The 16649-nt window shown below is 58.1% G+C and overlaps 4 protein-coding genes across 4 annotated transcripts; 1 reads left to right on the top strand and 3 right to left on the bottom strand.

Moving 5' to 3' along the window:
* Window positions 1–74: 74 nt before the first annotated feature.
* On the bottom strand, window positions 75–5593 carry RRP5 (rRNA biogenesis protein rrp5; the record flags this gene model as incomplete). Its single annotated transcript, XM_028635648.1, has 2 exons — window positions 75–611; window positions 701–5593. 2 exons carry the CDS (start codon window positions 5591–5593, stop codon window positions 75–77), a joined length of 5430 nt encoding a protein of 1809 aa, XP_028491880.1.
* A 494-nt stretch (window positions 5594–6087) lies between these two features.
* Window positions 6088–8821, top strand: D7B24_001415 (uncharacterized protein; the record flags this gene model as incomplete). Its single annotated transcript, XM_028635649.1, has 3 exons — window positions 6088–7978; window positions 8029–8308; window positions 8356–8821. 3 exons carry the CDS (start codon window positions 6088–6090, stop codon window positions 8819–8821), a joined length of 2637 nt encoding a protein of 878 aa, XP_028491881.1.
* Window positions 8822–9258: 437 nt separating this feature from the next.
* D7B24_001416 (uncharacterized protein) lies at window positions 9259–10986 on the bottom strand (the record flags this gene model as incomplete). Its single annotated transcript, XM_028635650.1, has 1 exon — window positions 9259–10986. One exon carries the CDS (start codon window positions 10984–10986, stop codon window positions 9259–9261), a length of 1728 nt encoding a protein of 575 aa, XP_028491882.1.
* Window positions 10987–11669: 683 nt separating this feature from the next.
* D7B24_001417 (uncharacterized protein) lies at window positions 11670–13526 on the bottom strand (the record flags this gene model as incomplete). The annotated part of the gene is made up of 3 exons (XM_028635651.1): window positions 11670–12299; window positions 12351–12444; window positions 12499–13526. The coding sequence occupies 3 exons, from the start codon at window positions 13524–13526 to the stop codon at window positions 11670–11672; spliced, it is 1752 nt and encodes a 583-aa protein (XP_028491883.1).
* Between the last annotated feature and the right edge of the window lie 3123 nt (window positions 13527–16649).

Genomic DNA, 16649 nt, shown 5'->3' on the forward strand with positions numbered 1-16649 from the left:
GTATAGGTAAAGTACAACACGCCAAGGTCTGGATCTATTTCTCTCCTTTTCTCCTTCTCCCTCTCTCTCGCTCTCTATTCCATATCTTCGTCCTCAGCAGCCCCGGCCTCTTTTCTCGCCTTGGCAGCCGTCACCCATTCGGCCGCCTTGGCCATAACTCGCTCCTTGCCCTTAGGATCCGTCTTGCCCTCCCACTCAGCCCATCTCTTGAACCACTTCATGGCCCTCTGCGCCTTGAGACCCTTGACCTTTGTGCCGCGCTCGAACACGTCGCGCACGGCGGTCGCGTCGGCGCCCGGCGCCGCCATCTCGAGATCGACGAGCTGGTTCCACAGGTCGAACCGCTTCGGCCACGTCGCCAGCAGCGTTTCGAACGTCGTGCGACCGCGCTCGGCGTCGCCGTTGGGCGAGCGGAACTCGAGCGAGCCGAACTTGGCCATGAGGGCCGCCGTGTGCTGCTCGCCGAGGGCCTGCGTCGCGCGGGGCAGAAGAGCGCGCGCGCGGTCGGGCTGGTTGAGCGTAGCGTGGAGGAAGTGAGCATAGTTGGTCCAGAGGTTGGGGTTCTTGGAGCCGAACTTGGCGACCGTAGCTTGGAAGAGCTCATCTGCTTTCTGCAAATGAAGTTAGTATGGCTGAGTTCAACCCACAATGGAAGGGGGGACGGGGTGTGGCAGCAGTGCGAAGAGCTGGGCTGGCTTACCTTGTGCTTTCCAGACTGGATGTAGATGGTTGCCAACCGTTCGTGAATTTCCTGGTCATCGTTGTACTGGCATGCCCGCTGGAACACCTCCTCGACGGTCGTCTTGGTGCCGTAGGCCACCTCCAAGTTGAGGTACGCGATCCACACGTTGAGCTTCTCGGTCTGCTCGCGGATGTTGATCGTCTTGATGGCCCGCTCGGCAATCTCACGCGCCTTGGTCAGCTCACTGACCTGCATCTGCAGCGCCATGTACGCGATCCAAAGAGCGGACGAGTCGGGCTGACCAAGCAGCAGACGCTCATAGTCGCTGGCCGTCTGGGGTCCGTTGGCATCCAGCGCGGCCGTGCGGTCGACCTGGATCTCGTCCTTCTTGGGCTTCTTCGTCTCCTTCTGCTTCGACGCGCTGCTCTTGGCGGGCGCTGACCGGGTCTCCTTATCAGAGTCGTCAAATGCGTCGCCACCCCAGTCGTATTTTCCGTTGCTGAGTCCGTTCTGCTCCATAGACATGTCCACGTCGCCATCCTCATCCACGTCCTCGTCCGAGTCGGCATGGTCTTGCTCGTCGTCCGAGTCCTCCAGATTGTCGGTGCCCATGAACTTGATGGACGCTCCGCCTTCTGCCAGATCCTCACCCTCGTCGCTGTCAACCTCCTCCTCGTCTTCATTGTCGGAATCAAGACCAGCGCCCTCACCCTCGTCCATATCGACATCCTCGTCGAAGTACGCGGGCTTCAGACCGAAAGAAATGCGCTTCTTGTTGCGATCCAATGTGAGGACCTTGGCCTTGACGACGTCGCCGGCCTGGTAGAGCTTCCTGGCGTCTTCGACAGGGCTGTCCGCCATCTCGCTCCTGTGGCACAGGCCACTGACGTTGTCAGATCCATTGACGACGATGAAGGCACCAAAGTCCTCCACCTTGCGGATCTTGCCGGTGACAATCTGGTTAGGCTTGATGTCTTTGTAGGTCTTCAGGGGCTTGTAGTTGTCATCAACGACGGAGCTCTTCAGGCTCAGCTCAACCTGGCCGGCGCCCTCGTCAACGGACAGAACGCGACCCTTGACGAGCTGGTCAACCTGAAAGTGCTCCTTCCACTCCTTGAGGAAACGGTCGGAAAGGTTGGAGATCTTGACGAGAGCGGAGACGTTGCCACCGAGCAGCACAAAGACGCCCTTGTCGGCTACGTGCTTGACGAAACCACGGATGGTGCTGCCGGAGACGACCTGCTTGACGCTTGTGATCTCGGAATCGGTGATGGGAGACGATGAGTTCAGGACGCGAGAGGGACGAGTCGAGAGGCGGACGCGCTTGTTGCTCTTGTCCACTTCCACGACAGAGACCTGAATGGCGTCGCCCTTATCGTACTTGAGAGTGTTAACGTCACCAAAATCATCGCTCATGTCGACAAGGTGAACGTGACCGGCAACGTTTGAACCAAGCTTTACCATGATCTGACGCTCGTTGACCTTGACTACACAGCCGGCAAGGACCTGGTTCGGCTTGATGCTGTCCCAGGTAACGGCTGCAGAAGAGTCAGTGCGAGCTGATAGGTCGAGGACACCGCGCTTCGCATCGACGGCGATGACGCGCACCTTGAGCGCGGTGCCGATGGGGAAGTTGTTGATAACGTCGTTGATCTTGGACGTGTCGTCGGACACATCCATGGCGTTGATCCTACCGCGGACGACGGGCGAGATGTTGGCCCAAAGCCCGTTGCGGGAGGCGTTATTGACAAAGGCGACGTGCGTGGAGCCAACCTCGAGATCCTCCAGGGACAAAGGCTTGAGTACATCGGCCTCAATGTCACTGGCCTTGGCGGTGAACTCGAGGACGGAGTTGTAGGACCGGTGAGAGAAGGCAAGGAAACGGTGGTCTTTTGAGTCGTGAAGACCGATCGCGCGGACACGAATGGTGTCACCTTTCTTGAACTGAGAAAGCGGCTCTTCGGGATCCTTGATTTTGTCCCAAGAATCGAAAATCTGGGAAATATCGACTCGGCCCTGGACCTTGTCTGCGGTCTCGACATTCAACTGAGTGTCGTGGATGCCAACAATCTTAGCCTCAACAATCTGGCCGAATGTGATGTCCTGCACGGGACCGTGGGCCTGGGGCCTGGCGGACTCCTTCTCCTTCTTGGGTTTCACCTCGTTACTTGGAAGCTCTGCTGTCAAAGGGTCGACGACGAGACGGGTCCTCTCGAGATCAATGGCGCGGATCCGGACAGTGATGCTCTGATCCTTGCGCAAACCAAAGGCCTCTTTTTCTTGATCCTCGACGGGAAGTCTCGTCTTGAACATGACACCGACGAGGTTACCGCCAAATCGAACAAGGACTGCGCCGGGTCGGATGGAGCTGATGAAACCAGGCACCTCGGCGCCAACCTTGGCGTCAGCGTACGTGCGGATAAGTTTGTCTGTCTTGCCAGCCTCTACGAGGCTGGGCTTGGAACTCAGGGTGATCGCGCGGCGACGTTCATTTTTGTCGAGGACCAGGAGGTCGGTGAGGGTCTGACCCATGTGTATCCTCTTGAGGGCAGACTGGCTCTTGTTGGCGGATTTGTCAGTAAGCTGGCCAAGGGGCAGGATCGCCTTGAGGTTGGATCCATCAAGCTCAACGTGAACATCGTCGTCAGACTTCTGGATCACCTTGCCCGACACGATCGACCCCACAGATAGGGTCTTGAGCGCAGCCTGCTTGTCGAGGCCGAAAGCGGACGGGTCCTTGCAAGATACCAGCAACTTCTGGTTCTCTGGGTCGACTTCGAGAATGTGAACGTTGACGACCTGGCCGACCTTGAAGTGCTCCTTGGGGTCCTGGATGAATGCCTCGCTCATTTGAGAGACAGGCAGCCAGCCCCGGACACCCTTGTAGAACTCGATGCGGGCGCCGTGAGGTGAGATGTCGCTGATGGTGCCAAGAGCTTGTTGCCCGACTTCAACCTCATCAAAGCTCTTGATGATGGGCGTATCCGAGTTGACCAGCGTTTTCTTCAGTGTAAGCCGCATCTGTCGCTTCCTGGGACGAACGGACAGGACGCGAGCTTTGACGGTCATGCCTTCGCGGAACTTCTTCTCAGGGTGCTGCAGGCGAACATCGGCAAAGTGCGTTTCGTGGACATAACCGGTGATGCCTTCAGCAACCTTGACGACCAAGCCGCTGACGCCCTGCCCACCAACGACCACCTTCTCGATCGTGCAGCTAACAATTTCACCGGCAGGCACATCCTCCAGACGGATGAATTGCTGCTCGATGATGGTAGGCTCAAACGTCATCAAGTACATGCCATCGAAAGTGCTGTAGCCAATGACCCTACCACGGTGGACAGAACCCTCCTTAAACGGGCCGCTCGACTCATAGAGCGCCTCAACCTTGCCATCCTTGACCTTTGAGATGTGGACAAAGCCAGACAGCCCTGCGACGCCGACGTCGACGTAAAGACCGATCTCAGGCTCAACCTTGCGTACAGTGCACTTGTCAACGCGGGCAGCGATGGGCAGTACGTTGAGGGGGGGCTTGGCTTGCCCGCCTTTGCCGGCCTTCTTCGCTTGCAGCTTGATGATATGAGGGAGCAGCGAGATGCCGAGCTTGGGGTTCTTTGCGTTGGGGAATGTGCAGATGACGCGGGCTTTGACGCGCGACCCGACCTTGTACTTCGCATCGAGGTCCACAGCGTCAGGACCGGCACCGGAGTGAATGAGGTCGGCAGTGACTGGGAGGTGACCTAGGATCTTGCCGAGGAGGCCGCGACCGGTGGTGCTCGTGACCAGAACGTCCACCACGGTGCCCGGCTGGAAAGTGTTGACGGTGGTGGCCTCGGTAGCAATGTTGTCGGCCTTTCCCAGCTTCTCCGAGTCCAGGCAAAGCTGGGCAATCTTGCCCGAGACACTCTTGACAAGGCAGAGAGACACCGCGCCAGGCTGAAGTCTCAACTCATCGACTTCAGAGCCGACATCCTTCTTCGGCAGAAAGCCCTTGAGCTTCTTGTTGTCGACTCCCAGTTCCATCTCATAACCATGGTCCTGAACGCTGGTGACGGCCGCCATGACGGTAGCGTTGGCGACTACATCGTTCTTCGACATGCCGGAATTGGCGTCTTCGGGGCGCAGTGACAGCTCAATGTGGTTCTTCTTTCCTGAGCCTTCGCCTTCCTTAGTAGAGAGGACGTAGGCACGGACGTACTGGCCGACTTCGAAGAGCGAGTTTAGCTCAATATCGTCGTCATCGTCGTTCTCGTCGGCGCTATCGTCGTCGTCTGAGGCCTCGGCTGCTTGCTGGATCTTTGCCGTGACGACATCGGAAATGGCGGCAATTGATACATTGCCACTGAGGTTGTTGGGCAATGCGATGGTGAGGTTGTGGTGAGAAATGGCAGAGACTTGACCGAGGACAACAGATCCCTTTGCGAGACGCTGTTCGCTGTTATTAGTCGAGTGCATGAGGGGGTTCACGACATTGGGGGGGCTGCCTACCTTGTAGTTCAGGGCCTCAATCTTGGTCCCATCCTCATCTGACGAGGACTTCTTCTTGGTATCTTCAAAGGCGCCGAGCTTGGACTTCCTCCTCTTTTCTTTCTTGTGCTTGGTTTTCTCCTCGGTATCGAATTCGCCCTCTCTCAAGGCATCGGCTTTCGCCTCAAGTTGAATCTGCTTCTGCTCAAGCGGCGTCAGGACGCTGCCGCCACCACGAGGGAACATGGGCTCTTCGTCCTTGAGGATGCTAGAAATGACCGACTTGGGTGCATCGGCACCGGAGCTGGCCCGCTTCTGGCTGTCGGCGCCATCTCTGATCGAGGTTGACGGCTTGTCGGACTTGGCTGGTCGGGTATCCTTGGAAGACTTTGCCTTCTTGGAGGGAATATCGCCACCCGGGGCTTCCTTTCGTTTAAGTGAGCCCATTGCGTGGAATGCGGCTCGTGGAGTTGTAATGCAACAAGTCGTGAGGTAAAGGTACCGCTCCGACTCGAGTGCTGAACTGAATCCAATCCACCAGTTCCCGTCGCTGGGCCTGTTGATTTTTTTTTCTTCCTTCGATGCGGGATGCGACCGATAAGATAAGACAGCTGGAGGCGATAAGATTGTCCCTGTGAGACAACTCACCGCCCGCCCACCAGCGGCCCACCGATTGCTGGCGGCACTCCGGCCGGTTGGCGCTGACGCTGGCGTGGTCGCCGCCTGCTAGCCTGTGACGGCAGCATGGGCCTACAGAGGGACTAGTCCCCCCCCCCCCCCCAGTCCCAGCCATCAAGGCAGCCAGCCAGCCAGTGTCAAGTGTTTACCGCTAATAGTCTTTGACCACATGCCAGATCATCGATGATGTAGCGGCCTGAGAAGTATCCGGGCTCTCGAGGTTTGCTCCTGCCAACACCAACCCTCTCTGTCACAACCTCAACATGGCGCCTCGAAAGCGCGTGCGACCAAATTCTTCCACCGCGAGCTCTGCGAGCCTTCCTGCACCGAACCCCGCGACGCCTGCGACTACGTCACCGGCGCCTCCCGTGCTGGATACCACGACATCCTCGGTTGGACAACGCGATATGCCGACCCCCAGTGGCGTCAAACACAACGAGACCCCCAAGCCAGCATCCAGCGGACAGAAGGGGGTGCGCAAAAGCCGAAGCTGGTATGGATCCTGGCCGCGTGCACCCAAATCGTCCGCACTGGTGCCCCAGATTGCCCGGGAGACGATCCTCGGTGGCACCAACCGACCACCGAGCGTATCCGACTTGAGACGCTTCGATTCCAAGAAGAGTACCGACTCGTCGAGCCTTGAAGGGGCAATGGTGTCGGCAACGACTCTGCCCAACATTTCGGAGAACCCCTCGGCGAATGCAGACTTGGAACGGATGGACACTGAGATGACGAATGGCCCATCAGCCCAGGAAGCAATGGATGGGAAGGACGTGCCCGCGGAGGACCAGGCAAAAGAGGAGAACACGACATCTCAGGATGTTGAAATGGAACCATCCCCCCAAAGACCCTCAACGGGAACAGGATGGTTCGGCTGGTTGGGCAGGGCGCAGCTGTCCGACTCGAACTCATTGCCGCCAGCTGCACATGATACGATAACGAATGATCCGCCAAAAGAGCCTGAAACAGCATCAGCGCCGATTGCAGATCCAGTTTTGGAGAGACCATCGGCGCCGAACCCAGAGCCACAAACTGATCCGGAGCGTCAAGCGCCTCCCACCGCCTCGACTTGGTTTGGTTTCTGGTCTGCCGCGACGCCCCAGGCGGCTGCCGAAGGCCAACCCCAGACTCCTCAAACTCCGATTCCTGCACCTAGGGTTGACCCAGAATCACAACCTCAAGACGTGTCGATGACCGACGCCCCCGAACCTACGGCTGTTCAGTCGCCGCCGCCACCGGCTGGCTCGACATGGGCATTCTGGTCAAGAGATGTAAAGTCCAAGGCCGACGGCAAGGCGCCGCAGCCAGAAACCGGAGAGATGGCTGTCATCGGGCAAGGATCAGAGGCACATCCTGAGCCGGCACAGGGCATCGTCACATCACAAACGACTGATTCAACGAAGGACCTCAAAACCAAGCTCAAGGCTGCGACGATAGGGACGGCGGCCGGGAAAAAGAACAAGAGACTCCGACCTCAGTCCATGGATCTGGATGACGCATCTGTGCGATCAGGGACGGCGACACCACAGCCTGTAGCATCGTCCAAATCATCCAACACAGAATCTGTACAAGAAAGCCCAGGTAAGCCTGCAGCGACCAAGCCGGCGTCCATTTCCGAGTCGCCTGCCAAGTCGCTGCCGCCTAATTTGCTGCTCCCGTCTTTTGGCAGCACATATCACATGAAGGAAAACCCATCCATCTTAAAGCAGATCACGCAGCTACTCCTTCGTACACAACAGCCTGCTACGAACCATGTCTTTCGTGTTAAAGAAACGCCAAAGGTGAAGAAGGCCATTGCCATCGGTGTTCACGGCCTGTTTCCTGCAACATACCTTCGGCCCATGGTCGGACAGCCAACGGGTACGTCTTTGCGTCTCGCAAGTCACTGCGCCGAGGGCATCAGGAGGTGGGCCGATGCTCACGGATGTGGAGATTGCGAAATCGAGAAGGTTGCGCTCGAGGGAGAGGGCAAAATTGCAGATCGCGTGGACAACCTATGGAAGCTACTTCTTAACTGGATTGAGCCCTTGCGAAGCGCAGACCTGATCATTCTCGCCTGCCACTCGCAAGGTGTGCCTGTGGCGATCATGCTGGTGGCCAAGCTCATTGATTTAGGCATCATAACAAACGCGAGAATCGGAGTTTGCGCCATGGGTGAGTATCCTTTCCAAACACGTTGGTGCATTGACTAATCTGGCTTCAAGCTGGCGTATCGCTCGGTCCGTTTCCCGACTACAGATCTAGTATGGGCATGCTTATGGGCACGGCCGCCGAGTTGTGGGACTTTTCCAACTCAGAGAGTGAGGTGTCCAGACGATACGAAACTGCCCTCAAGGAAGTGCTGGAGTACGGTGCAAGAATCACCTACATCGGAAGTATCGACGACCAGCTGGTGCCCATGGAGTCGGCCATATATTCTCCGGCGTCTCACCCCTACATCTACCGCGCTGTCTTCATTGACGGTCGCATTCACGCCCCTGACTTGTGAGTCCCGTTTTCCCACTCGAATGTGCTCACGCTAAAGACTACAGCATCGCCCACTTGGTAGGCTTTGCACTGAAGCTCCGCAATCTCGGTGTCTCCGATCACGGCCTCATCCGTGAGCTATCCACGCCGCTCGCCGGCTCCCTCTACTCAGGCGAGGGGCACTCACGACTCTACTACGACGAGCAAGTCTACGACCTCGCCGTCTCTCACGCGCTGGAGACTACCAACGTCCCCCCCCACGTGACGAATCGCCAATGCCAGGTACGGCACCCTCACCGGCCAGACTCTGCTGGTACCAATAAAACGACGGGTGGACCTGGCCCTCTCACGAACCCTAACCCCTACCACCTACCATGGATCATGCGTGGCCTCCTTGAAGAGGACTTTGTCAAAACGGAGCTCTCGGCGGAGACAGAGGAGCTCCTCCGCCAGTTCGATGACTGGAAGCCCACGACCAAGGCCCTGAAGGACGTCAAGTACCGGCTGGAAGCCGTGCGATCGAAGCTCTGAGCATGTGCTGGTGGTCTCGCCCGCCTGAACGACAATGGCTCTTCTGAGGAGATTAGAATAGCGACTAGATTTGATGAGCACACGCTGCATACCTATACCCCACAAGACGACATACAAGCCTCCTCATGCCTGTAGTCGTATGTATAACCCCCAAGACAGGATAACACATTGGCGCATGACGGTTGGCTTTACACAGACTTGTTGAGAGAGATTCTTCGTCTAGATACCTATGCAGCGTAGCAAACAGTACTTGATTTACAAACCTTCTGCCCCCCGCCGTGAACCCGTCAACCCCAATCCTGTTTGTTGCGCGTTCATGCTGCATCCCGCCAATATCGTTACAGAAAAACAGTTGTTAGTATACACCGCAGCAGGCCCCTTTTGATCTAGAGGGGAAAAGCCGCGTCGTTTAAAGCAGGATGCAGGGCGGCACCGCTTCACCTCCGGCCCAGCTGCCACCCGTAGACGGTGTTCTGAATCGACTCCCACGTCAGCGAGTGCGTGCTGACGCCGTGCGCCTGGGCCTCCTGCAGCACGACGGTAGGCGCGCCGCTGCCCCTGCCGGGGTTCTCCACCATGCCGCCGACGACGAGCTTGGCGACGCGCCTCAGGTCGTCAACGGTCAGGGCCTCGATCTTGCGGCACATGTCGCCGACGGGGACCTTGCGGCCGTGGACCTGGACCTGCCTGCCGAGGTCCTCGAGCTCGACCATACGGCTCTCGAGGTTCATGAGCAGGCTGCTGCGCAGCTGGTTCTTGGCCCGCTGAACCTCGACAGACCGCAGCGCCGACGAGGCGTGGCCCGGCTCGAGTGTCAGGGCGCGCAGCTCGCGGCACATGACGTCGAGCATGGCGCCCGCGCGGCCCGGCAGGCACGCGGCGGAGATGCCAAAGAGGCCCGAGTCGGTGTACGAGTGGTTGAAGGCGACGCACGACTCGACCCAGCCGTGCTGGTTGAGCACGTTGGTGTACAGCCGCGAGTACATGCCCTTGCCCGGACCGCCGGCCGAGAAGGAGCCGCCGCCGCCGAGGAGGGTCTGCAGCGTGGCGAGGGCGTAAATGTCATCCGACGAGATGGGGAGACCTTCGAAGGCGAGGTGGATGTGCGTAAAGTTCGGCGCCGCGGGGTTCAGCGAAGGCGGCTGCGGGGGCAGCGCCATGAAGCCGCCAGTGTAGTGAGAGGGGCGGAAAATGTCAATGGAGGATGCGTCGGCGGCGACGGCGGCCTGAGACGGAGCAGATGTGGAGAGGTTCTTAAAGAAGGGCACCTTCGACAGCAGGCTCGAGGGCTTCTGCGCCGGAGAAGAGGAGGTGGAGGAGGGGGCGGACCAGGATGAGTCGGTGCTCGCCTCGGACGTTTCGGAACCGGAGCGGGTGAAGGCCACTGCTGGCTTGTCGCTGGAGGCCATGTCACCAAAGTACTGTGTCGCCAGCTGGACGGCCTCGTTGTGCTCAACACCGGCAAAGGCGACCACCATGCGTTCTGGGCGGTAGAAGGCGTCACGGTAGGCGCGGATCGTTGACCCGTTGATGTAGGGCAGCTGCTCCTCAGGGCACAGGAGGGGGTTGCCGAGGGTATTGTCCTTGAATGCAGCCGTGTGGACGAGCTCGGGAAGAATGAGATCAGGCTTGCTCCAGATCTCCTTTATCTCGTAGGCGGCTGTGCCGAGCTGTTCTTGCACCTCCTCTTCGGTCAACAGGGGGTCACGGATCGTCTCGGCCAACAAAGCGATGGTGGTCGGGACAGCGGCGTTAAACGTGGCGGCCTGGTACATCATGGCCTCTCGCGAGCTTGCGCACTGGATGTTGCCACCTAGAGCCTCGACCTGCTCGATCATTTCGTCGGCGGAGCGTTTTGACGTGCTCTTGAAGGCGAGACGGTCCATGATGTGGCTCACCCCCCTCAAGCTGCTGCTCTCGTATCTGGAGCCCGCATCGACATAGACGCCAACGCCGGAGAAAGAGCCCGGTAGAGCCTCCGAGGCGATGCGGAGGCCATTGGGGAGTGTGGTAATGTTGTCGAGATCGGTAGGCTCGCGCGGGATGGGATCGATGACAGTCGCGTGGGTGCGGGCGGACCGAGCAAGGGACGGCAGGGCGAATGCGGGTTTGGTGACGAGTGCCCGCGTGCGCTGAGGCAGCCGCGGTGCTATTGATCGGAGCATATTGGCGCCGAGTAGTGATGTGGTGCGAGGGAGGAGCGCGATGGCCTTGATGAATGTATGAGTCGGATCCAAAAAAAGGCTGTACGATCTTAACGAGCTTGTCGTTCTCTGCCTAGTATCCTGGCACGGCGCACAGCCTTATCGGCTTATCGCGGCGTCCAGACTTGTGGAGACACAACAGTATTGGTACATTCGAGGCAGACGTCACCCTGCACCCGATGCAGCGCCCACAAAATCACACAAGACAGTAGAGACTAGATCTTTTGGTTGGGGAATGCTCAGTTCCGCTACGATTAATTTCTTTCAAGGACCACTCAAAAAAACTGATGAGGCAGTAAGTGCCTTGAATCGTTCTAGCAGGTCTCAATAGACCAACACCGTACTCCTGATGGCTTCTCTGCCCGCCCAGTCCCTGCTATGATGCTAGTGAGCTTAACCGGCCGACCGCCGGGCCTTCCAAGAGAATCGATAGTGATGATTACGCTCCGCTAGCCATGCTAATATGTTGTGTCCTCCGGATTCGAGTGTATATGACTGTGTCGCAAGACTTCCACCCAGATCCTCCTCTAGCGCTTCCGCTTAGGATCTGTCCTGCCGCGCCTGTTCGTCTTCTGTAGTTTGCGACGAGCCGGGCAACTTTCCGATACGTCGGGCTCGCCCCCGTGGGCCAATGTCGACGGGCACTATCTGTCGACATCCATCTCCGTGGCAGCGTCTAATGAGCGCATACCGCCTGCCTCCTCAGACATTGACGCGTTTCGGCTGCCGGCGGCGCTGCCGTCAAACACCCATGGTCCCGCGTCGTTTCTCGGCGTGATGGGGCCTTCGTGGCCATTCAGGTGGGGCTGTCCCGGCGGCGACGGCGTCCTATCGCGTGACAACCCGTTTATGAGATGTAGAGGCCCTGATGGCGATCGTATTGTCATGGGCTGCGATACGGAACTTGGAATCAACGTGCTTCGGTCGGCAGCTGTGTTGCGTGTCGCGCGCTCCTCCTGGCGTCCGGTCACGTCCACAAGCTCGTCGCCGTCGCTGCTGACCCGGCCTTCAGGTCTCGCCTCCTGCACATCTTGCGAGTGATCCGAGGTGGGCACCTTGGCGTCAACACCAGACCCGTCGTCTTCTTTCTTCTCCGACTCCTCGGCTTCGACGTCCCAGTCTTCGTCTGGATCCTCGATGTCGGCTTCTAAATCCGCGGCCATACGGCAGTTTGGACAGACAAATGTGGGATACTGTGGAGTGTTTAGCAGAGCGCGAATGCACTTGTAGTGCCATGTGTGCGAACACGGCGCGACGAAGAGGCTCTGGCAGGGCTACATTGCTTGTCAGTCACGGAAGCACGGGCGGATATCCACTAAACATACGGCAATGGAGTTGAGGCAAATCGAGCAGTCTTGCGTCGAGTTTGTCGAGTTGGCAGAGGACGTCAAGTTGCGCAGACGCTTGTGATTTTGGACACTGCGTCATTGTCAGTTTCGGACGCCTCCTTGCGCCGGGGATCGGCATACATACTTGAAAGCATTGGGCTTGTTCTGCCAGCCTCGGTTTAACTCCAACCGCATCTTGACGCAGCGAAAGATCATTTCTTCGCCGCCCTTGAAATCGATGCCAAGCTGCACGATGTCGCCGTCGTTGATAGGGAATGGCTTTGACTCTGTGCCGGGGGGACTCAGGCGGATGTGGTTGAGAAAGGTACCAGATGAAGACTTGACGTCTTTGATGTACCACTTGCCCTGGTCGTACCAAAATTCACAGTGACGTCGACTGACAACCTTGCTCTTGAAACCCACGGGTGCGGCCGACGGGACGTTGTGAGGGACGGCCGGCTGGTTCTCTCGCTCCGAGTATCGCCCGACACGAATGGTCTCGCCTCCAGAAGGCAGTGTTCGGGCCACGGGTGAGAACGACAAGCTGGGCCGCGTAGCACGGGGGTCGAAGTAGGCAGAGAACCGGATGGACGGCAAGGCATCGTGAGTCGAGGTGCTGGCAGCGACATTGGCAACAGCAGCTGCCATAGCGGCGACGTCGCCCGTGGTCGAAGACCTCAGCCTCGTCGTCCTGGGCTCGGGCATCGGCTCCTCAGTTTCCACCTCGTTGCCGTTGGCGCTTGGAGATGCTTGGGCGTCTGAGGAAGATTCTGCAGCTGCCTGCTCGGGGATCGTCGCCGGAGGCGGGGTCGGTGGCTTGGTCCGGGGAGACGTTATAGGTTCCTGATGCGAGGCAACGAGCGACAAAGAGTTGGATGTTGCATCAATGGCCGCAGGTGTGGATGGAGCGGACGAGTAGCTGACAGAGCGCGTGAGAGTGTTTCGACGGGCCTGGATGGCGGGCTGCTGACTGGGCGGGGTGGAGGAGAGGGAGACAGATTGACTGTTGGCGGCACTGTGTTCTCTAGAGAGAATATGGTTGTGGGTGTAATTGCGCAAATAGCTGAGGCCTCGAAGGCGACTCGTGCGGCTTGTAGACGAGGGATTGCTGGTCGACGCAGACGAGCCTGGGCCCATAGAAGGCGGTGGTGAGGCAACTGGTTGGGTAAACATTGAGAAGGTAGTGATTGGTTTCTTGGGGGGAGGTTGGCAGTCCCAGCGGACGGGCAGAACAAGGAAGGGGGACGGGCGGGGCTGCTCGAGGTGCTCCAGTAGTCTTAAAGGCCCTGGGTTCTCCCAAAGAGTGCGCGGTGCAGGATTTGGAGAGGTCGAAGCTTTCCAGACAAGTCAGGGATCTCGGATTCAAGAGACCCTATTCAAACACAAGGGCAGGTTTGTGAATTGTGTACGTTCCGCTGGAAAGACGTTGGAATGTACGAGGGGGTGTTACGGGCGGCGGGCGGTGGGCGGTGGGACTTCGAGACAAGAGCCAGGTGCGGCGTGCGTGCTCGTGTGGATGCGACTGCGTGGGTACAGCACAGATGAGAAGTGAAATCCGAGCTTGGAGAGAGGAGGAGGACTCTGTGGGATGAGGCCCAAGGATGATGCGGTGATGAGGTCGAGCGGGTGTTCGATTCCGGTCGAGTTGGTCGCGTTGCACTTCACACGGTTGCTGGTGCAGGGCGGACGGTATGTTGGTGTAGGTCTCTGCTCGAGTAGTGTTGATGATGATGTCTGACACTGCAGGCTTCGGTCTAAGTGTGCACAAGGGGCGCGACTGGCTGCAGGGCGTGGTCTGATGAATTGTTGGCTCGAATTGGGGACAAGCAAAGACCTGAGAGACGCTGGTGTGGAGGCAGACGCAACAAAGTATGCAGAGCGTGAAAACCAGAGAGGCGCGGAGCAGTATATGTGATGAACAATGCCGAGGTGGAAGATGTTGGAGCAGCTAAGGTCACGCAGCTTGTTGCGTTGATGATCCTCAAGGAAGATGGGGAAAAAACAGGGAGCAGCCAAGGCAAAGCAGATGCAGCTCCAGATGCAGGTGGGATCTGGGGGGGTGCTGAGGGTCTTTGAGTGATCCCACGAGTTGGCGATGGAGGCCTGGCCGGGGGGGGGGGTGTCACCAGCGTGGTTCAGGGCCTTCCCCACTACACCTGCGCGCTGGCCGACCACTGGCATTGACTCGGCTCAGGCGGTCTTGGCAGGCTCAGACGGTCACTTGGGAGTGTTATTGATCGCTGTAAAGGGGCGACTTTCGTGGTTGCCCCCAATGACGAGGTGCCATAAATATCCTTGTTAGGATTAGCGTCTTGATAATGCATGCCGCCCAGCCAGGGTCTGACTCTCGTTTCTCTTTGTACATTCATCCTTGACAAGTCCTTTGGCTTTCGTTCTCGTCAACTTCGTCCCCAGACAAGCGACAACATCACGTCAATAGCATGCCTGCCCTGTCTTGAGCTCCTCAACTACCGCTGTGTCCAGGAGATCTTCGGTCCATGAGCGCCGGCGGTCGACGAGACGTCTCCAGAGCAGCACGCACGCAGACTGATAAAAGGGTGTGAGACAGGCCGGTCTCGTGCCCCGATCACAAGCGACGAACCCAAGACTCCGTTTTCGACGCTAACTCCCCTTCTGAATCGCCTCCCGTGTTTGGCCTTGCATGCCCAGGCCACGGAACGTACCCTGCAGATTTGCTCGCCAACGTGCTTTCGTCAGACGCCTGGCCCGCCCGATCTTGACTGAACCAAATTCTCGCTGCGCCCATCTGTCAAGACTTGTTCACAGCCGGGCCCAGAGCATTCCATGAACCCCTATCGTCGCTACCTCTTCGCTAGCCACGGGAACTCCCAGGTCGTTAGAATCCTCTCCTTCGAGCGTCGTTGTCGCATGAACCTGCCTCAGGACCCAAACCATCGGGCCACCCCTCAGCCCTCTGTATGCAAGTCTCTGCGAGGAACGTGAGGCCAAGGTGCCACTGCTGGCCCCCAGATTTCTCCCCCAGCATTCCACGTTTTCTGAGGCTTCGCTTCGTCGCACCGGATGCGCCAACGGCGTGATCACTGAAGTAGCTCGGCATTGGCTTGTGCCTAGGAACTAATCCTGGCCTGCTGTTATGGCAGTTCCTACTTACTGTACATCCCAGATCTAGATCGGCATATCCCGATCAAATGTTGCTCCTGTCTTGGCTGACAACGAGCTGCTACAACCGCCACAGCCGCTGTGGCGGCAACCATCACGAACTTTTAGTTTTTCATACTGGTGTTTCCAAACCTTCGTCTCCAAAAGCTCCCCATCCGTGTTCTGCTGGTCCGCTTTAGAGTCCAATTGGATTTTTTGGTTCTTTTTCTTGTTCCCTCATCTGCATGACCTACATTACTTACGGTAAGAAGCTTCGATCATATAACGCCCGAGCTCCATGTCGATCACCAGTGGCGGGCTGATGCCAAACCGAGGTTTCTCTCGCCCTGTTCTCTGCGTCTTCGGTGGCCCTCTGTACAAGCCCGATTTGTATGGTCAGCATTCCCTTGAGCACGGCTGCTCAAGATCACAAAACCGAACAGCTAGCTACCCGCCTCTCGCGTGTTACACTGTCTCCCCATCTGTTTGCAGCGCAGCCACCCTTGCGCTGCTGAAACACACCTCGCAAGCTGGCATGCTCGGGTTTCGGCGCACCAGCTCCCTCACTCAACTCGCCTCCCCGCCAACCGCGTGGAAGCCCTTCTACCAGTTCTTCTCGAAGGGGCTCCGCATTCCAGCTGTGCCGCCCTGCACTGCGTTCGCTCAGGCAGCTGCTGCGCCCGTTTACTCGTCCTCGTCCCCCTGGGACCGAGAGCGAGACCGTCTCTCGTTGGTATCGTTTCGCAGGGCAGAGCTCGCTTAATGCTTTCTTTTGCGCGCCAGGCACAACGGCGCGCGCATCTATGGCCTGGTGTCTTAGGAGCAGAGTTGAAGATCTAGTCAGCTCGCCCTTGCTCGTCGCTTGTATGGCTGACGTCAACGTGAACATGGGGAGATGATGTCCCGTTTGCCAAGGAGGGCGGGCATGGGCCCCACTGTCTTTCAGATTGTCATGTTATGCTGCAAACCCATCACATCCAAGCAGGCCTGCGGCCGTTAGCGATTCGAGAGCGACAAATTCATTACATTGCATCAAGGAAGATCGTGACGTCGAGCAGCTCAGCTCTCTCCACACCTTACCCTCCTAGCTGCTTTGAGGGGGGGCGTCGTTATGGGAAGCCTTGAAGTCGGCACCTGGTTCCGGCCAGACGGAGCCGTTGTTGCATCCCTGAACCT

Source organism: Verticillium nonalfalfae (assembly GCF_003724135.2).
Source record: "Verticillium nonalfalfae strain VnAa140/NRRL 66861 chromosome Unknown scaffold_129, whole genome shotgun sequence".
NCBI lineage: Eukaryota > Fungi > Ascomycota > Sordariomycetes > Glomerellales > Plectosphaerellaceae > Verticillium > Verticillium nonalfalfae.